We start from the raw sequence: 22263 nt of genomic DNA, 5'->3' as shown, positions 1-22263 counted from the left end.
TTTTAAGCTTAACAGAATATAATGTGATTCCAATCCAAATTAGACCACATGAGCTATAAATTGAAGTTACAAGTTGTTTATATTTATGTATATTAAAATTTTGAGGTAGCTTTAGGGACATTTTCAATCAAACAAAAACTCTATTAAGTACTGAGTATGTATAAAACACTATCATGGAAACTTTATTTAATTAAAATTTTTTTAAGATGGAAATCTGATGTCTATCTCTAAAATTCTTTTTGGACGCTTAAACACAGCTCCAAAGCCATCAAACATCAATAAAATAATACATATTTTTAAAAGGACTCTATATGCATAATACAGCAGGATTTTATTGCTCAGAACATGTACTACTCATTTATATTAACACATACTTTTTTTGTCATGTTCTTTGAATTTCTAAGTTATGCTTTTTCTCAAATCAAATTAGAGATTCCTCCCCCATGAGAACTAGCTAAAGTAATGGAAAATTTTAGCCTTTAAGTTCATCCAGTTGGGGATTATCTGTGCCAACAAAAACCAAAACGAAAAAAAATTAAGTTTCTTTTCAAGGCAAAAAAAACAAAACAACGCATTCATACTCTAAATCCCTGAACCAATATCTAATTTAAAAATAGCTAGGTGGATATTACTTAAATTGTTCAAAGAAATTTATTTTTCAGCCATGACCAAGGAAAGGAAATTCTATACCAACAACTACAACTTAAAACATAAAAAATAAAATAAACCGCACACACCACACACTTTGGTAGGTGAAAAGTAGAAATGCTTGATAAAAGTCCAAAAGGAATTCAATATTGATACTATTATGATACCATACATACTTGAGGGATATCAAAGTAAGGGAGAAATTCAAAAAACTTGGTACAAATTGAAATGTATGTATTTTCCCAATGGAAATGGTAAGCACTTAAGTCACAAAATACAACAATTCCTCTTTTTCAAAAGGTAATATCCAATATCATGTGGTAAAGTAGGATTGAGCATATGTTAAATACTATTTCTAATAGTAATAGTAATCCTTAATAACATTCCTTAAAGATACCTATGGTATTTAAACATAAAGCTCAAGGTTTTATTTTAAAAGAATGGCCTAGATGTGTTTTTTTTTTTTTTTTTCATTTTTCTCTTCTTATAAGATGTTTATTATTTCAAGAATCCCAAAAATCCACAAGGGCTCTTATACGAATTATCTTGGTGGAAGAGATGGATGCTTTTTACTGACCTACTTTCTCCAATGAACAAACAAACTTCTTGGTTCCACTATGGCCATACCTATGGAATCTACCACTGTTTAGGGCATCCAGTGCCAATGAACCCAAACAAGGTCATGAGATTAATCACCAATTCCCTTTGCTCTGTTTTGTGGACACAATCTTTACCCTAAACCTAGCCAAGGGCCTCATAGAAGGCTAACTAGACCAGAGACAATGAATGAATCAGCAAAAATTCAATACCATGACTGCAAAAACAAAGGTAAAACCCCTGTTGACTAGTGTCAGGATTTCATTCTTCAAACGTTATAAATTTGCCAATCTGCAAAACGAAACCTTAATTACTTCATAAAAAAGCCAGTATGCTAAAAAGACATAAAAATCTTTTAACTTCTTTAATTCAAAAGCAACAATGGTAATGAGTATTATTCCCTAACATGCCATTGCTTTTACTGGAACAGATTATATTTTTATGCAATCTTTTACTTAATAAAATCTTGCAAGTAAAGTTAAATGTGAGCCCAACAAGTGCACTTTCCAGGATTTCCTTCAAAATCAAAAAACAAATGCTCCTAGTAGAAGGTCTGTTTTTATCCGAGTAGTTTCCTCTCAAAAAGAGATGCATAGTTTTATTAGAAATCCAGAGTAATATAATACTTCATTTGACTTTCTAAATGCAGGACAACTGAGTTAGGATTGTTGACAAATAGAAGATCATAGATAATTATGGAAATTTAATTTAGAATTTCTCAAGTTGTATATCTTTGAACAGAAAGCTCTGTAAATATACAACATCTTTCAGTGTCCAGAGTTAAAGGATGTTATTTTATGCCTTTGGGTTTAGAAGGGTTTTTTTTGTTTTTCACTATTTTCTAATAAAAATAAAACAGTACTAAGCCAATGAATACGTCCATCTGTAGCAAAATGGTTTTTGTTTGTACAATATTACTATGCACTCAGTAGTTGCCCAATAAATATTAATTGATAATGATGGAAATGGGCTTTATAAACAGATGGCCTAGCATAAATTCACTGAAAACATAGATAGAAACATTCCACTCTTCAAGAAAAGCATAACATAGAAATTGAACAAGTCCTGCACACAGAAAATCTCAGTCTATTGTCAGGCAGCTGTTCAGTCACAGGGGCAGCAGACATTTTTCATCATCATCATAGCATTAACAGCATTAAATGTCTATCTGCATATGGTGCTGCACAAAGTGACTCACACAGATTCGTGCTAGCCTTATTTGTTATAATTTACAATGACAATATTGGCAAGAACATATAAGTACACATAGCAAAGTAAAAGTGATTAAACATAATTTGAGATCTAGTAATAGTTGGTGTGAACATAAAATATGTGTCAGGCTTAAACACAACTCACAGTAGCAATAAGAGTATTTATTTAACATATAAACTTCTACTATTCATTCCCCAATAGAACTACAGGTGCTTTACAAGAACACTTACACATATGCTGAAAGATTAAGTAGAAGAAAGAAAGAAGTCAGAGTCCATAATAGAATAAGTAATGACTCTTCAAGAACCTAGAAGGTGAATATAATCTCAATAGTTACCAGTGGGGAAAGAAGAGATAAAAGAAGAACAAAAAAGGCATATGGGCACTAGCTCACGGTTAGTGGGATAGTAGGATCAAGGAAGCTATAAGCAAACTGATCAACCCAGGAAGACATCCCGAAAAACATACATTTTACAAAAATACTTAAATAAGAAAGTGTAAGATAACATATATGGTAGAATTTTGGAGAAAGACAGTTAAAATGAGGAACTGAATGGAGCAGAAAGTACATTGCAAGCATTTAATAATTAATAGCCTTTAGTATTATTTTCTTAATAAAGTAAAAAGCTTCAGAAGACATGACATAAATGTTAATTACATAGAAATCAGATTATAAGAATTTCATGACAACTCACATTTATACATCATCTCGTAAAACTGCACCCTTCAATGAATCCAAAAGCTAACAGCTGGCATGCTACTACTTCTGTGATGTAGAATACATTTCTAAACTTTCAACTTTTGTTTTATCATTATTCAATACTAGGCTACTGAAATATATTATGAAACTGGAATATTCTTTAATCCAGCCAACTATTTCCCAGTACCAGAAGGATAATATAGCTTGTAGAGACTGTCTACAATATCTAAGTAACTAGCTTGCTCTGTAAATGGAAATTCAATTATCAAGTACAAGGTTGAAAGAGACACTCTCCAAGGTCTCTTCAGAATTCTCTTCTATAGAAGCTTTGGGGGAAAAAATATCTTTCACTGAAAAAAACACTAGAAGTGTTTTAGTGTCATCTGTAAGAGGCTGAATAACAGGGCAAGGAGGGAAATCAAGAAAAAGACTAAAGAAGGCGACTGAAGAGCATGATGTATCTCGGACCTGCATGTTTCAAGCTGTGCCAAATAGTGTTCAAACGCCTTTGAAAACTAAATCCTGTAATAGTCAATCATTCTTCACCATCCATTTTCTTTTTATCAGCATGTTGACATTAATGGTTCTCTCACAGTCTTATAGAGAACAATGTTTATTTCATCCTTGCAAAGAAAAAATTTGTTATTTGTTACCACAAGTAACAAATATAAAGAAGAAAATAATTAGCATGGTGTATGATAACAGGACAAAGAGCAATGGTATGAATAAAAATGATAGTAAGTCAAAATTTATGTAAGTGTCTCAGCCATTGACTGGTAAAGTGCTTGACATGTGACAACAAGCAATGGGGCAGAATCACATTCATGAACAATTTCCTAAAATAATGTGAAAACACAGTCTTAGCAAAAATGCCACCTCTCTGACCCAAACTTTCCCCAAGGGGCCATAAAGAGGTAATTATTTCCCCTCTGAGGTATTCTGTAGACTACACAAATGTGGAATAATGCCCTTACTGCATTGCAAAGATAGTTAACATCTCTATTTCCTCAACTAAACTAGGGGTCCCTAAAAGGTGAGATAATATTTTAGGTATCTTTAAATCCCTAGTCCCCAGCACAGTACCTGAATTATATTAGGTACATGATAGTATTGGCCAAATGAATATTTTACTGAATGAACAGTTACTATACAGATGCAATATTCATTCATTCCTTCAAGAAACACTTACTGGGCCCCTACTCTGTGCCAAGTACTGGTCTTGGTACTGGGGATGCAGCAACAAGCAAAGCAGGTAAGTCCCTGCCTTCGTAAAGCCTGCATTCTGCTCAAGGGGACAGATGGTTGACAGATAATGAAAGTGTTAAGAAAACATACAACAGTGCAAGGGGCTCAGGAGTGAAGAAGTGTTTTATCTATGATAGTCAATAAGAGCTTTCTGAAGTAGAGTTCTGAACATGAGGGCACAAACCGTACAATTGTTTCACAGCTAAAAATTCCTAGCTGTGGGAACAGAAAGTGCAAGTGTCCAGGAGCAGGAGGTACCTGGTATATCCATGGAAAAGCAAGACGGCCAGGATGGTTGGCCTAGAGTTGGCAAGAAGAACAACAATAGAAAATTAAGGGCTGGGCGTGGTGGCTCACACCTTTAATCCCAGCACTTCGGGAGGCCGAGGCAGGAGAATCACTTGAGGCCAGGAGTTTGAGACCAGCCTGGTCAACATGATGAAACTCCATCTCTACTTAAAATACAAAAAATTAGCTAGGTGTCATGGCGCATGCCTGTAATTCCAACTATTCAGGAGGCTGAGGCAGAGAATCGCTTGAACCTGTGAGTCAGAGGCTGCAGTGAGCCAAGATCGTGCCACTGCACTCCAGCCTGGGAGACAAGAGTGAGACTACAACTCAAAAAAGGAAGAAGAAGAAGAAGAGGAGGAAGAAGAAGAGGAGGAAGAAGAAGAGGAGGAGGAGGAGGAGGAGGAGGAGGAGGAGGAGGAAGAAGAAGAGGAAAGAAGAAGAAGGAAGAAGAAGAAGGAAGAAGAAGAAGGAAGAAGAAGGAAGAAGGAAGAAGAAGAAGAAGGAGGAAGAAGGAGGAGAAGAAGGAGGAGAAGGAGGAGAAGGAGAAAAAAAGAAGAAGAAGAAGAAGAAGAAGAAGAAGAAAGGAGGAAGAGGAAGAGGAAGAGGAAGAAGAGGAAGAAGAGGAAGAAGAGGAAGAGGAAGAGGAAGAAAGAAGAAGAAAGGAGGAGGAGGAGGAGGAGGAGGAGGAGGAGGAGAAGGAGGAGAAGGAGGAGAAGGAGGAAGGAAGAAGAAAGAAGAAAGAAGAAGAAAGAAGAAAAGAAGAAAGAAGAAAGAAGAAAGAAGAAAGAAGAAAGAAGAAAGAAGAAAGAAGAAAGAAGAAAGAAGAAGAAGAAGAAGAAGAAGAAGAAGAAGAAGAAGAAGAAGAAGAAGAAGAAGAAGAAGAAGAAGAAGAAGAGAAAATTAGGGTGAGAGGAATTCAGAAACCAGATCAGAGGGGCTCTCGTGTCTACAAATAAACCATTGATTAGCCGGACATGGTGGGACATGCCTGTAATCCCAGATACTCGGGAGGCTGAGGCATAAGAATCACTTGAACCCGGGAGGTGGTGGCTGCAGTGAACCAAGATCATGCCACTGTACTCTAGCCTGGGCAACAGAATGAGACCGTCTCAAAAAAAAGAAAAGAAACCATTGAAGGGTCTTGAAGAAAGATGTGACATTATCTGATTCTGTAAAAGACCACAAGGAGGTAAGAATGGAAGCAAGGAGGCTACAGCATTAGCCCCAGCAAGAGAGGAGATGTAGTGGTACGAAATGAACAGTTTCCAATTTTAAAAAAATTTTTTAAATAGAGCTGACAAAATTTAATGATAGACTTGGTGTAAAGAACAGGAGAAAAGGAGAGGAAGGACATAAAGGAAACATATAAAGGTTTTAAAATACAAAACAAATTATTTTATCAAGATGGTTATCCATCTGTTTAAGAAGAAACATATGAGCTACTTATTTCAATGAACCACACAAAAAGAATAAGATTTTGCACTTTCCAAACAAGTTCACAGGTCAGGAGGAGAAAGAACTGGAAACTGGGACCTCCAGAAACCCAAGTTTGCCCACACTTTGTGGCTTTGAATCACAGCATCACTGTAACTTGATTCCCCATCCAAGACTAACACTGGCGAGGAACACTTCAGGATCTCATTCTCGGATAATAAACATAAAACTGTAACTTTTTTCTCACAACCATACAAGATCCATTAAATGATGAGATAATGAGGTTATAGTTCTAAATACTATTCTAATACTTGACCACAGTATGGACAAAGATATATTAGAAATAACCTTAACAGTTTCTCATCTTTTGAGCAATAAATAATTAATACCACAACTTTAATATTTTTTAAAAAGGGATTTGGGTTCTTAATAGAAATACAAATTAACTGGAAATGCAATGAGTCATGAGAGCTATAAAAAATGCTTTTCTAACAACTAAAGAAAAAATAGGCAAAGGATAATCTATTGTTGAATAAACTATCCAACAGAACACCAATAGAAAATAAATATAACTGGGTAGATGGACAACAGTGTACAAAAGGAAATCACCACCAAAAACAAGAAAATAATAATTACGAGAAAGGGTTGGGTCTACATAAGATGAATATTTAGAGAAAGTATCTTTGGGAAAATTCTGCATGCACAGCTTCAAAATATTAAAAGTGGAAAAGGGAATGGGAATATATGATTCCCACGAAAGAAATGCTCATATCAAATTATAATCTGTTTTACTAGATATAAATAGTTTCTTCCATAGAGGGAGGGAGGGAAAGAGGAAGGAAGAAGGGAAAAACCTGTAATCCTGAAGAGGAAGCATGAAACTATAATACAAAGGCACAGAAATGACAGTTTTCATGATAAATACAGCAGGTGTCTTCATATAAAATACACAATGTGTCATTTTTTAACAGTGGAGAGTAACACCATTTCAAATTTAAATTTTTAATAACAGATAGTTAATTAGATTTTTTTCATTTGTGAGGCTAGTGCCAAGTACACTTTCAGAAAGCCCTAAGAGTTGAGAGTATACACACTATAAAGAATTGTTTTTCAATAAACTTGGCCAACTTTAATAAACAGTGTCTACTACTTCACAATCAATGGTTCAATACTGACGACTAGTGGTCAAAACATGTAGTAATTCCCTATCAAGTATTTTATGACCTTCATCAATTTATTTAAAACATTTAATGCAAATTATGTGAAAATCTAAATTAAAAAGATCTTGCCCTTACAAACATTCAGAAAAACACAAAAGGAATTGTATCTACAAAGTCTCTTTAAAAATTCTTTCTGTCCATTATTTGTAGTATCTCAAAACAAAAGTCAATCAGCATTTGCTGTCAACTCACAAAGGAAACAGTTCCATGAAGTGTCACTTTATTCACGCTCACACAGCTATGTTAACATTCTTCATAAATCCATAATTAATATTTCAAAGAGGCCTACATTTAGAATGCATGTATTGGGCATCTCCGTTCTAAATTTCTTTTTCAAACTTTGTTAAACACAAAGATATCAAAAATCCAGCTGTCTTTATTAAGTTGTCAGTATAGTTTGAAAACCAGTAACCCACTATACGAAAATGTTATTTTTATAGAGTTGAATTATGTTTGATTTAACTATGATTGAATTCTTGAAGAATGATTATGGAATTTTGAATATATCATTGTAATTACTATATAATTAAACTTCAAATAAGTTAAAATTGTTTAACTTTTACTTTCTGTCTTCAGGAATGAGAGCAGTAGAGTAACACAAGGTATAAAAATCTTGGAGTGAAATTTACCAAGAACGTTATATGTGGCTGAACAATCATTTACATTTGGCAACATCAATTTCTTTAGCACCTGTTCAGTGAGCTCTGTGTGATAAATACTGTACTACATGTCCCAGAAACAAGGGTAAATGGATGCACAAAGCCCCTCCAATGGAGTCTACATTCTTTGGCAAAAGGCATATAATAGCGAAAGTAAATAAACAATAATTATAATTTGTGTTAAATGCTATTTTTAAAAATACAGTAATACGATACATGATAGTGAGCAATGGAGCCGAAGGGACGATTTTAGAAGGGGAGGAGGAACGGGAAAGTTTTCCCTAAAGAGGTGACAATTGAGCCTGAGGAATGAGAAGGGAGAAGTTATACTGAGTCAGAAGAAAAATGTTCCAGTAAGACACTGAGAAGAATCCGGTGTAGCTGGAACATAGATATCTTAGACTAATAAGTACTGTATGTTTAAAATTTTAGAACAGCTATCAAAAGAACAGAAATATAATCTACAGCTCCAAAGCAAACAGAAAGTATAAAAATGAATACATAATATACTCCACTCCAAATAGAAATGGGAAAAAGAAACAAAAAGAGAAGTTAAAAAAAAACAAATAAGATGATAAAAACACTTTAAAATACTCCAATAATCACAGTAAGTATAAAATGACTAATGCAACCATTAATTTATAAGATAAAGTTATTTTTAACTTAAGCTATAAGGTGTTTTGTAAGAAACATGGAAAAATGGAAAGATTAAAGAGGGAAAATGATATGCCATGAATAAAGTAATCTTAAGAATGTTAAAATCAAGAGGCACACTAGGTAATATTTTTTAAATACTTGACCAAAAAATAATTTCATTATACATAAGCTACCACACGCACAAAACAGATAAAAGAAAACTGACACAAATCACACGGAGACACTGATAATCTTTATAATAACGAGAAGCTTTAGACTTATATATTTACTAAGAAAACAGAAGAACAGAACAACAAAATTCACAAATGACCTATTAAATTTATATGTGTATATGTATGCATGTATGACATGCACAAGCACATAAAATTCTCCATCCAAAACACAGAAAAATATTTGTTTCTTACTCTGGAGTACTTACAAAAAATTGGTCATAGAATTAGGTCAAAATGGAAGTTTCAACAACTTTCAAAGGAGTTAAATTAAAAACAATAAAAAGAGTGTAAAAATAAGCATAAATATATCTCTGAAAATACCAAAAGACATTCCTAAATAAGTCTCGAGTTATAGAGAAAATTGTAACAAATTATAAAAGATTTTGAAAAAAATTACCATAAAAGTATAACAAAGCATATGGTAATTTGGTTAAATTTTCATTATTCATTAAAAAAAAAAAAACAGAAAAATCAATCAAGCATTCAATTTTCAAGCCTAAAAAATAAAACAGAATAATCCTTTAAATGAAGAGAAAGAGAGAGTAACAGAGTTAAGAGAAGTCAATGAAGCAATAAACAAAGCTGGTGAAAAAGAAAACTAATAAAATAATACTATTTCTAGTAAGACTTTAAACATGAATTACCAAATTGACTTAATAAATAGGCTATACAAGCCAATAAACATCAAAAAAATTAGTAATCTGCAGCACCAAAAAGATATTAGGCACAAATTGTTTTATGGGTAAGTTTCAACAAACATCCAAGAAATAGACAATCCCTCTCTTACACAAAACTAAACCACGAAATAGGAAAAGAAGGAATCCACCTAATTCATTTTATGACACTAATGTAACCATGCTTCTAAAACCAAAAACGTCAGTGCAAGGAAAACTAATCTCAATCATAAACACAAATATAAAAATCCTAAGAAAAAAATAGCAAGTTAATTCAGCAATGTATTTAAAAAAACCATTATACATTATAATCAAATAAAGTTCTCAGGAATGCAAGGAGGGCTCAACATCTATTCATGGAATCAATCATATTTAAATCAACATATTTAAATATCCAAAGTTAAGTGCACAGCAAGAATATTTGATAAATTTCACAACCCATTCATGATTTTTAAAATAAATAAGTAAACAATAACAAACATATCTTGGCAACCTAGAAATAGAAGGCAATGTTCTTAATGCGACAAAGGTTAGCACTAAAAAGTAGGGGCAAACACCATACAACAACGTTTAACACTTAAGAATCTTACAAATATAGAAGTAACACAAGAATTCTTGCTATCTTTGCTTCTATTTAATATTAGACTTCAGGTTCTAACCAGTGCAATAAGATTTAAAAAAAAAGAAAAGAATTATAAAGAAAGAGACTAAATTGCCTTTAATTTCAAATGATATGATTATCTATACACTAAGACAGTATGTCAGTAAAGCTATTAAGAAATTATAAGGACTAATAAGGGCATTGAGCAAAGTTGTTGGATACAAGAACCATATATAAAGCCAGTTGTACCCCTGTATACTACAAATAACCAATTAGAGATGCAATTATACCTATGTTACCAATTATAGGACATTTTCATGAAAAAAAAAAATCCCATTCCAAATAGAAAAACCATAAGGTACCTAAAAATAAGTCTAACAAAAGGGGTCTAAGATATTTATACAGACGATTATAAAACATTATTGGAAAACATTAGAAAAGATCTTCTCTTTAAATTAGTCTATACTTAATACAATTGTAATAAAAATGCCAGCATGACTTTTCATGGAATAGGACAAGAGATTTTCATTATCATTTACCAAAAGATAATGAAACCTATAATAATTAAGAAAGAATGATATTAGTATAGGGATAGACAAGCAAATCAATGCAAAGCATATAGAGGTCAGATATATATTGTAGGAAACTAGATATACAACAGATGTGGCATTTAAATTAGAGTGGAAAGAACCAATTTTTATTCAAACATGATGCTGAAGCAACTGATGAGTCATATAAAAAGCGAATTAGATTCCTTCCTCTCTCCTATTAAAAAGAAATCCCCGGGGGAAAGAGAGAAATCCCAAATAATCAAATATTTTTAAATGAGCAAAAGTCATACATAGGCACTCTATGTAAGCACAAATGCAAACTGCCAAGAGATGTGTGAATAGATGCTCAAATTCACTATTAGAGAAATGTGAATAAACATAAAAATGAGTTAACACTTTATACTCATCAGGTGGCAAAAACTTAAAGAATTATAACCACTACTTCTGGTAAGAATGTGGGGGAAAGCGCTACACTCAACCATTGCTGGCAGAACAATGTGCAGTTTCAGAACCTCTGGAAAAATAAGATCTACCAATGGCAATAAAAGATTACATTGGAACCACGTCAGCTAGCTGGATGAATTTCCAGAAAGCACTGGTGAAAAAAAGGAAAAAACAAGAAGCAGAAATGTATACAAAATGTGATCTCATTTTCTAAAAACGAATACATGATCAAAAAGTCCCCATATATGCAAAGGTGTATACAGTCTATATACATCAGTCCAGGCAATTAAAAGCAAACAGAAAAAGTTAAAGGGATACCTTCCAGGCCGTCAACATTAGTTCCTTTTTTTAAGGGTAAGAGAAGTGGTTCATGATGAAAGAACAGAGTTGGAAGAGATGTAGGAAAAAAATCAGCCATGTAAATAAATAAATAAGCCTGTATTGTAAGAGAATGTTTGAATATTTCATATGACCACATTGAGTTATATTAAAAATGCTTTTTGTACTAAATATTTAATAATGAAATGTTAAAAGAATTATGTGAGAAATAAACCTAGTTAAACACAGGACCAAAACAGTGTATTAATGTGGTCACTACTTAATGTATTAAACAAATATTTAGTAAGTATTATCTTCAAATACTAGAAATGCAAAGTGTTCAAAACAGGTAAAATTAAAAGAGACAACATATCAAGAATCAGTAACATAAATAATCGGGGACAAAGCTCTCACAAAATACGTATTACCAGAAACTGGACAGTAAAAGAAAAAAAAAATGCCATCTTTACAAAAGAAGAAAAATAGTCAACGGGATTAAAGCTGGCTAAAAGATAAAAAGTGTGGCTCAAAATAAGCCCCGATTTATACTATACACACAACTTTACCCCCTGAAGAATAAACACTGGAGTAGGAGTTTTAGGATTTTCACTTGCTACACGCATTTTCCAACAAAGTAGTACATGTGTGGTTGTCCTGTTGTGATAGTGCTTTCAGCCTCTTGGTGGTTTGAGGGCTCTAACACCCTGCCTGTGTTACTCTGCTTACCAAGCCCCATGGGGCTCACACAGTCCTGCCCAAGGACTCAATTCTAGGGCTTATGTCCGAAGAATAAGAAAAATAAAGTATATCCTCTGAGTTTTCCTCCCGTTTTCCACAGGATTGTGTTTGACTTTTAAACTCTCATTTACTTGTAAACTCTATTGGTCCTTCTCAAAGATTAGAGAGGCTGCTGGGATGATCAATGTGAGGGTGATTTTAATGGGCATTTATAACATCTAACAATATCATAGGGAAAGGAAAACTTATGAATAACTGTATGCAAAATATGAATATGAATAACTGCATGCAAAAATGTACGAGACGACTACAAAAAAGGGGGGCATTGGTTATGGAAACAAGAGGGAGGCAAAGTGAGTGATCAAACAAAAGTTTTACAATTGAACCTTGAAAAGGTAAGTAAAGGTGAGTCGAAGATCTGCCAGCCTTGGAAAGGCCTCCACAACTCCAAAGAAAGTAGGGGAGTCTGGAAAGGAAGTGCAGGAAAAGGGGTTAATGAAGCCAGGTTGGAATATTTGCCTGACTAGGTTCTCCCCTGCTGTGTGATACTCGAAATATCACAGAAGCCTCAAGGCAGACGCAAAAGCTATTAAGAACATATTAGAAAAACATCCCAGGTTTCATGGAAGCTTCTCCCTTAATGAGTCCAAACTAAATACATTAATAAAGAGTACCCGAGGCTTTTCTTATGTGGTATCTGTATTACTCAGCATCTCTGGGGCCATAATTACATTTCTGGACAAAAATGAATAGCTACTTCTTCATTAGGTTTTTCAAAAAAAATGAGGAAAAATGTGGGAAAAAAGTATCAATTACTTTAATTTTTCTTCATATGGCCTTAGTTTATTGATGAGCTTCACATACCTGGTTGTCCCTCAGAACAGACTAAAAGCAACTGAGCTGAACTCCTATCTTAAACACTTAATTTCTCACTTAAACTTCACCATCGTCTATTAAGATTCCATGCCCTTGCCTATCCCACAGACTTCCCCATGAAACATCTTTTAATTTTAAGGCATCTAGATCATATGTAAGCATAGAATATTGTTGATGCAGATAAGGGAGAAACTAGTGACTTAATATGCTATAAAATGCTCTGAAGAGGGCCAGGCACAGTGGCTCACACCTGTAATCCCAGCAAGTTGGGAGGCTGACAGGCAGATCACTTGAGTCCAGAGTCTGAGACCACGCTGGGCAACATGACGAAACCTGTCTTTACAAAAAATACAAAAATTAGCCGGGTGTAATGGTGTGCCCCTGTAGTTCCAGCTGCTTGGGAAGTTGAGGTAGAAGGACCGCTTGAGCCTGGGAGGTTGAGACTGAGTGGGCCATGATCACACCACTGCACTCCAGCATGGGCGAGTGTGACCCTGCCTCAAAAAAATGCTCTGGAGTGTGCCTGCGTGTGTGTGTGTGTGTGTGTGTGTGTGTGTGTGTGTGTGTCCAGCATTTATCTCATGTTTTTCTTTTCTTTTTTTTTTTTGAGACAGGGTCTCAATCTGTCACCCAGGCTGGAGTACAGTGGTACAATTCCAGCTCCCTACAACCTCTGCCTTCCGAGTTAAAGCTATTCTCGTGCCTCAGACCCCCAGGTGGTTGGGATTACAGGTGTGCACCACCACACTAATTTTTTTGTTGCTGTTGTTTGTTTTTTGTATTTTTAGTAGAGACGGGGTTTCACCATGTTGGCCAGGCTGGTCTCAAACTCCTGACCTCGAGTGACCCGCCCACCTCAGCCTCCCAAAGTGCTGGAATTACAGGGGTGAGTCACCATGCCCGGCCATGTTTTTCATTTTAAGTAATTCAGCTGAAGATGAAGAAATAATATTCAATGTATATGAAACAGCCAGTAAAAAATGAGTCAGGAGTTTCCAGGATGCAAACCAGAAGTTTAAATTTTTATCTAGGATTTTATGTAAATATTGGACCTGCAAAAAAGTGGTTTTGGCCTTTTTTTTTTTACAGTTTTTTTTGTTTTGTGTTTACAGTCTACATACCTCTTTCCCAACACTACAACCTACTAAGCCTACCCCCACTCCACTAAACTAACCAATCAAAGTTATGATACTATCAAGCACCTCATCAAAAGGAGTTTATAGTATGATAATTTACCTCAATGTTATATACCTGACTGTGTACACAGAAAAGGCTGATGGGTATAGGCTTAACAACACTTGAATTTAGGTCGGGCATGGTGGCTCCCTCCTGTAATCCCAGCACTGTGGGAGGCCAAGGCGGGCAAATCACTTGAGGTCAGGAGTTTGAGACCAGCCTGGGCAATATGGTAAAACCCCATCTCTACCCAAAATACAACAACAACAAAAAATCAGCTGGGCATGGTGGCGCCTGCCTGTAGTCCCAGCTACAAGGGAGGCTGAGGTGGCAGAATCTCTTGAACCCAGGAATTCGAGGCTGTAGTGAGCCGAGATAATGCTGCTGCACTCCTGGGCAACAGAGTGACCCCGTCGAAAAAAAAAAAAAAAAAAAAACGAATTGAATTAGTAAAGTTCAAAGTTATCATCTACAATTTAAAAAAGATAATATTAAAAGAATATTGTCATACAACCCATATAAAATGCTCATCTCTCTTAAAGAAGAGACTTCCATGAGATACCAAACCAGGTTGTTTAAAATACAATATATGAAGGTCCTTACCAAATAAAGAAAATCTGGCATTCATGTGACTTCAATAGCACATGAGTAGCTGAGGCTCAAAAAAGGAAGTGGATTCCTGGGCGTGCATGGCCCTTTTGTTCAAATCAGGACAAGAAACAGAAATGAGTGAACAATTCTTTAAAAACTCTACAGAAAAGGAAAATGGCTTTCCCTTGACCAATGTCCAAAGATTAACGCTGTGCTTTTTCATTAAATGGGAATAGGTAAAGCTCTGAGGACCTAAAGACCCGTGGGATAACTAAACAGCAGCAGATTTTAGCCAAAACCACAGAATGCCTCCCTGTAATATATTATACCTTCAAATCTCTGCATCCTGTAATTTCAAATGAAAACTCTTAATGTCTTAAGTTTTAAATGTCATATTTTTTATTAATATTGAAAGATACATTTTAAGAAGGCAAAAGAGCACAGTGGCTAGAAGTTCAGGCCCACCTGCTCAACTATGGATTTAATTTCTCACCATAAACAGGAAAAAAATGCATCAATTACTATTATCATATGGTATAGCAATTTCCATAAGTATTTTTAATAATCAAAAAGAAGGGAAAGTGTTTCCTCTCCTTAAACATGACCTTTCTGGAACAGTCTAAGCCATTTAACATGGGAGCAGGAAAATACATCAGCTTAATCTTTCCTAGCTTCCACTACTCTGTTTATAATCTAAAACCACTTTTTAAAAACGTATAGGTCACTGCTTATATTAAAGTGACAAAATATGAAATTAAATAGTTCTTATAAATAGTGATCTCCTATTGTATTGTCAGAGATGGAATTCCAAATCACAGCTGAAGCTTTTAGTCAAATTGACAATTTCAATGCAAATACCCAGGCTCTGGTATCTTAAGAAAAGGGGTGGGAAGCAATCTTTTTCTCCCTCTTTCTTTGTAATTTTGTGCATTCTGCAAAGACAGAAGAAAATAAGTACAGAAAATTTCTCTAATTTTCTCTTGCAGAAAAGAACAATTGTCTCTTTAGTACTATTCTTATGCTCACCAGATGTAATTTGCTTTGAGAACAAATGTATAAAAATCAAGGTTAAAAAAAAAAGCCTATCCACATGCTGTATCTAATTATTCAACAACATATCCTCTTCAAAGTAATTACCAACTTACAAGGGTATGCCTTCTTTTGTGAAATGGATGGAAATGGAATTTCAGAAAACAAAAGCAGATTTTTCTATCAGCTTACATTAAATTTCAGTGTTGCAATTTTTGTTCCTAATCTTCAATTAACAGCGAAAAAAACTTTAAAAAAATATGTCAATTAATAAAGGTTAATGATCTACAAGCACACATAAGTGTATTTTTAGAACTCTTAGAAAAATCATTTCATAAATGAAAAGAATTCCCATTTGTTTTGAATCTTTTGGGTTTCTTGTTGTTTCTACTTTTTATATTTTATGTATAGACCAAAGAAACACTTAAAGGGAATTTCAACAAATTAATATTCTAAAATGATAGTAACAAAATATAACCAATATAATAAAATAAGAATCCATGAGTGCACATAACAAAAAGTTCTTTCTTACAGTAGAATTCTATAAATGTAGAAGGAATCATAAAAAATTTTTAAATCACTATCTGGCACTACTTATAGTAGTAATTGTTTCATATGAGTCAATAATAGATGCTAAAATTACAGTGAGCAAAAGTACAATAGAAACTTACAAAAGAAAGTACAATAGAAAAGTACAATAGGATATGTTCAAGTCCCAAAGAGTTATCCTATAAAATAAATAATTTTTTATTTTAAATATAAAAATTTTTTTATTTATTTTAAATATAAAAATATTTTACTTATAAAATAAAATTATTTTATAGGATAACTTAAATTTAAATAACTTAAAATTATTTAAATAATTTTAAGAGAATAATTATAACTTTACAGTGGATAAACCCACCCGGTAGGCAACACAATAATCAAGTGTTCAGTTTTCACCAGTAATGTAACAAATCAACATTATATGACTCCTAATATGATACTATGGGAAGGACATAACTCCAATCATCTGAGTTTCAAGCCAAAAGTCCATAACCTGAATCTAGTCATGAAGAAACATCAAGAAACCCAAAACGAAAGCCATTCTACAAAATAAATTGTTTACACCCTGAGAAGTCATCACTCATGATGACTGAAAAACTGTTCCAGATTAAAGGAAACTAAAGAGACATGACAACTAAATGCTATGTGTGAACCTGTATTTTATCCTGGATCAGGAAAGGACATTACTGTAGAAGAAAAATTTGAATAAAACATATAGATTAAGCCATAGTATTTTACTGATCTTAATTTCCTAATTTTGATTGTTATACTGTAACTATAAAAGAAAACATACATATCAAATTATTTAGATGAAAAATGATTTATTTTTTAATCAGTTGACTTTAAGATTCACAGATAAGTATGTATATCATGTCTGCAAATTAAAAATGCTTCACAAAAAATTACATATCTGTGGATGTATCTAGAATAAATGATGAGGCAAGTCTGGTAAAATATGAATAATAAAGGAATCTAGGTAAATGTTATACAGAAATTCTTTATTCTAAATTTTCAACTTTACCTATATCTGAAATTTCAAATTAAAAAGAGTACCTTAAGGGTAACTATTCTCCATTTTAAATTGGTTTGATAATAACCTAATTCAGGAGTTGTCAGACTTTTTCTGTAAAGGGCCAAACTGCCAATACGTTAAACTCTGTGGGCCATATATATACTTGCGGGCTACAACTACTCAACTCTGCCATTGTGTCACAAAAGCACCCACAGACAATATATCAATGAATAGGAGTGGTTGTGCTCCAATAAAACTACTTACAAAAATAGACAATGGGCCAGCTTTGACCTGTGAGCCATAGTTTGATGACCCCTGGTCTAGTCTATGCCCAGAAAAATTAATCAGAATAATTATACTTTCAGTTAACATTTTCCAAGCATATGACAAACAGTATGTTGAGAGCTTTATTGGCATTAGTTCATTTATCCTTGCACTAATCTAATTAGGTCAATATTATTATTTCCATTTTCCACAGACAAAACTAGTGCCTACAGAAGTTAAGAAACTTGCCCAACTAACGTCACATGGACAGCAAGTATGAAACCAGGGAGGTCTGATTCTATACACTGAACTATAACCAATATGTGATATTAATACTTCTCAGATGGGTTGAATTATACTGTCACACGCAATAACCATTTTAACATGGCTAAATAAACATCCAAATTCAAGATTTACATTCCATGAAAGTGTTTTTCACAAACCTCCTGTAGCTGCAGGGACATGAGTCCCAGTTGATCCTGGCGTCTTTCCACCAGCTCCCTTTCTGTGCGCATCTCTCTCTCTAGTTCCTGAAGCCGCCGCTCCACCCGATCTGAAACCTTAATAAGAATTCAGAGAAACAGCAGCATTATAGGGCTAGCAAGCAAAACTGACTAAATTGAGAAGATAGTTTTATAGCAGATACACTACTGCTTAAAGCATTTAAGATTGTTTTGTTTGCAAAGCCCTTTCTAATGACGCTAACATGAAATAGCCGGCCAAAAAACTTACCGAAAGTTACAAAAGAAAGTCATCACTGATCTCCAAATAATCTACACCTGGATCCCAATAAATGCCTCAAATTTTTTGAGGTATGATATAATAATTCAGTAGATCAGAGTTAAAAGTAATACACTAGAAAAGAGTGCCCTCTGGTGAGTTAGAATGAAAATACCAATTTTGCTAAAAATTGCATTTGTTAGCCAATTAATGATAAATTGTTCAACCTAATTAGTTCTTTTCTATTTTTATTATCCATGAGCATGACCTGCCTATGAAGGTACTGATGTTTATTTGTAGTAAATAATTAAGAGGGCTTTACATTAGCTTATCAATCTTTTCTACTGCAATCTGCTAAAAATAAAACAAGCTATAAAAGATCAAAAACTAAAGTCAAACTGAAAATGTTTAACTGGGACTCTAAACATGAAAGAATTTTTCTCTCTGACACAAAATTTTCCTTACTAAAAGTTGCATAAATTCAAACACATCTCATGTATTTCATTATACAGCCCACTAAATAAAATTTACACTATTGACAATGTCTATATTTGGTACAGAAGGACACAGAAGACATTTGTATTCATATAAGAGAAGCAATAAACACAGCTCTGTTATAAGAAATCTTTTGTCACCAATTATTTATATGACAAAGAATCAAGAAAAGTCCTGACAAGGAACCTTATTGGGGTCATGTAAATGTTCTAGACTGAATTAGGGAGGTAGCTGGATAACTCAGTAAATGTATGGGGAAAAAAAGTTATTGAATTGTACACTTAAAGCATTAATTTTATGGTGCATTATAGCTCAACCAAGTTTTACAAAAATAAATAAACATAAGTTTACTTAGGCAGAGCAAAAGTTTAGTTTACTCTTGAACAACAGGGATTTTAACTGCACAGGTCTACTTATGAGTGGATTTTCTTCTGCCACTACCACTGCTGAGATAGCAAGACCAATTCCTCCTCAGCCTACTCAACTTGAAGGCAGAAGACCTTTATGATGATCAACTTCCACTTAATGAATGGTAAATATATTTTCTCTTCCTTATAATTTTCTTAATAACTCTTTCCTTTAGCTTACTTTATTGTAAGAATACAATATACAATACATATACAAAATATGTGTTAATTGACTATGTTATTGTCAAGGCTTCCTGTCAACAGTAGGCTATTAGTAGTTAAGTTCTGGGGGAGTCCAAATTTATACTGTATCCCCAGACTCTGCCTTCAATTAGCTTGCTATCTACTGAAGACTGACAATGAATGAGTAGTTAAAATTTCTCTGATTAAATTCAATGAGTTGAATGACTTCTATATTTCAGAAAAGGCTGTTCTTATTAGAATCCTATCAAAATTAAAGCAATCCAGGTAACCACATACTGAAATCAATATCCAAAATTATTTAGACATCAGCAACTTTGCCACCATAGCTAATACATGTGATGATACAGAGTTACTATACTTGGAAGATTGTTTCTCACTTTTTTTTTTGAGACAGTCTCACTCTGTCACCCAGGCTGGAGTGCAGTGGTGTGATCTCAGCTCACTGCAACCTCCGCCTCCCGAGTTCAAGCGATTCTCCTGCCTCAGTCTCCCTAGTACCAGGGATTACAGGCACCTGCCACCACGCCTGGCTAATTTTTTTATTTTTAGGAGAGATGTTGTTTCACCATGTTGGCCAGGATGGTCTTGAATTTCTGACCTCAAGTGATCCACCCGCCTTGGCCTCCCAAAGTGCTGGGATTACAGGCGTGAGCCACCGTGCCCAGCCTTTGATTCCTCCTAAGTAAAAGTTTTATTGAAGCATAATTTCATGTATTAATATACACATACATTGTGAAATAACTATAGTCAAGCTAATTAACATATCTATCACTTTACTTAGCTAACATTATTTTTGCCAATACTATAGTCATCATTTTGTACATTAGCTCTCTAGAACTTATTCATCCTACATAAGGGAAACTTTGTACTACATATCCCCATTTTCCTGACCCCTCCCAACCCTGCCCTGCCCCTAGCAACCACCATTCCACTCTCTGCTTCTATGAACTAGACCTTTTGGAGTCCACATTTAAGTAAGATAATGCAGTATTTATATTTTTGTATCTGCCTTATTTCATTTAGCATAATGTCTTTCAGGTTCATCCATTTGTTATTGCAAATGACAGGATTTCCTTCTTTTTAAAAATTGAACAATATTCCATTGGGTGTATGTACGTCTGTATGTGTATTTCTTTATCTGTTTTTTGGTCAATAGATACTTAAATTGTTTCTATATCTTGACTATTGTGAATAATGCTGTAATGAACATGGGGTGTACAGATGTCTCTTCAAGACACTGATTTCCTTTGGATATGTATCCAGAAGCGGGACTGCTGGATCATTTGGTAGTTTTATTCTTAATCTTGATATTGTTTCTCTTACACAACTTCTGAAACAGGTCCCAATGATCCATGCTTCTTGGTATTCATGCACTTGTGTAATCCTCTACCCTTGAGTGTAGGCTAGCCCTAAGGACTTTCTTCTAATAAAGAGGACACTGCAGAAGTGATGGGATGTCACTTCTATTATTAGGCTGCAAAAAACTGACTTCCAATTTGCTAGCATCTTCTCTCTTGCCAGTCATCTTCTTGTCTGCTTGTTCTAATAAAGCACGCTGCCATGTTATGAGATGGTCTACGGAGAGGCCACATGTCAAAGAAATAAAAGAAGCCTTTTAACAGGTCATGACAAACTGAAGTCTCAAATCCAGTAACCTACAGGGAACTGAATCCTGACAATGGCTTGTCATTTCAGTCAAGCCTTGAGAAAAATGCAGCCTGCAAGTGACCCAGAGCCAAAGGACCCAGCAAAGCCACACCTGTCTCTCAACCCACTGAAACTGCCAAATGAAATGCTGTTTTAAGCCAGCAAGTTAGGGGAAATATGTTAACATTAAATGCTAATTGTACATACCCAGACACCACGACCATCTCCTATGGACCCAGTATACAGGCCAGCCCCCACAGACGCAGGCACCAGGCCCACCTCCAGGAACTCAGGTTCCAGGGGCACCTCAGTACTAGTACTAGACTGGCCCCTGTAAGCACAGGCTCTGGGCCTTCCCCCATGGACTCAGGTACCAGGCCCATCCCAGCACCAGGCAGACCCCAACAGACTTAGGCTCTAGTCTCACCACAGTGCCAGACCGGCTCCTATGGGCATAAGCTCCAAGCCTACCCCTAAGAACCCAGGCACTAGGGACACCCCTGCAGACCCAATCAACTTGGCCCACACCAGTAGACCCTGGTACCAGGCCAGCCCCAGAGGAGCCAGGATCCAGGCCCCCCCACAGAAGACCCAAAGTCAACATCTGCCCCAATGAATACAGGCTCCAGGCTCAAACTCATAAGCCCAGACAACAGGCTAGCCTCTGGGACCCAGATACCAGCTCAGGCCATCTGCTGACCCAGTCACAAGGCCAGCTCCCAAAAAGATACCAGCAGCAAAGCTCATTAATGAACCCTGCTAAAGAGCCTACCAAAAATCTCTGCATAGACTCATTAAGTAAAGGGAATCCCCTGCCAAAGCCAGTCTATAAAGTCTGGAAGAAGTGCCTGCTTCTTCAAATGCACAGAAACTAAGGCCATAAGGATCATAAATAATCAGGGAAACATGGTATCACTAAGAGAATGAAATAAAGCACCAGCAAGCAATCCCAAAGAAATGGAGATCTTCAAACACCTAACAAAGCATACAAAATAATCATCTTAAATAAGTTCAGTGAGCTACAAGAGAATACAGTAGTCCCATTTTACTCATGCAGGATACACTGCACAATCCCCAGCGGATGCCTGAAACCGA

General features: G+C 35.0%; 1 protein-coding gene across 13 annotated transcripts in view; it reads right to left on the bottom strand.

The window, feature by feature from the left end:
• Positions 1-22263, bottom strand: part of CEP128 (centrosomal protein 128) — a 447534-nt gene that overhangs the window by 348944 nt on the left and 76327 nt on the right. For all 13 annotated transcript variants that reach the window (XM_058429721.1, XM_058429723.1, XM_058429719.1 and 10 more), the window contains one exon: positions 18139-18255. In XM_058429721.1, coding sequence (XP_058285704.1) covers positions 18139-18255 — 117 coding nt within the window. The remainder of the gene's footprint in view (positions 1-18138; positions 18256-22263) is intronic.

Source organism: Hylobates moloch, unplaced genomic scaffold (assembly GCF_009828535.3).
Source record: "Hylobates moloch isolate HMO894 unplaced genomic scaffold, HMol_V3 SCAFFOLD_16, whole genome shotgun sequence".
Taxonomy (NCBI): Eukaryota; Metazoa; Chordata; class Mammalia; order Primates; family Hylobatidae; genus Hylobates; species Hylobates moloch.
Note: the sequence above shows the minus strand (reverse complement) of the source record. Positions and strands in the feature narration are given on the sequence as shown.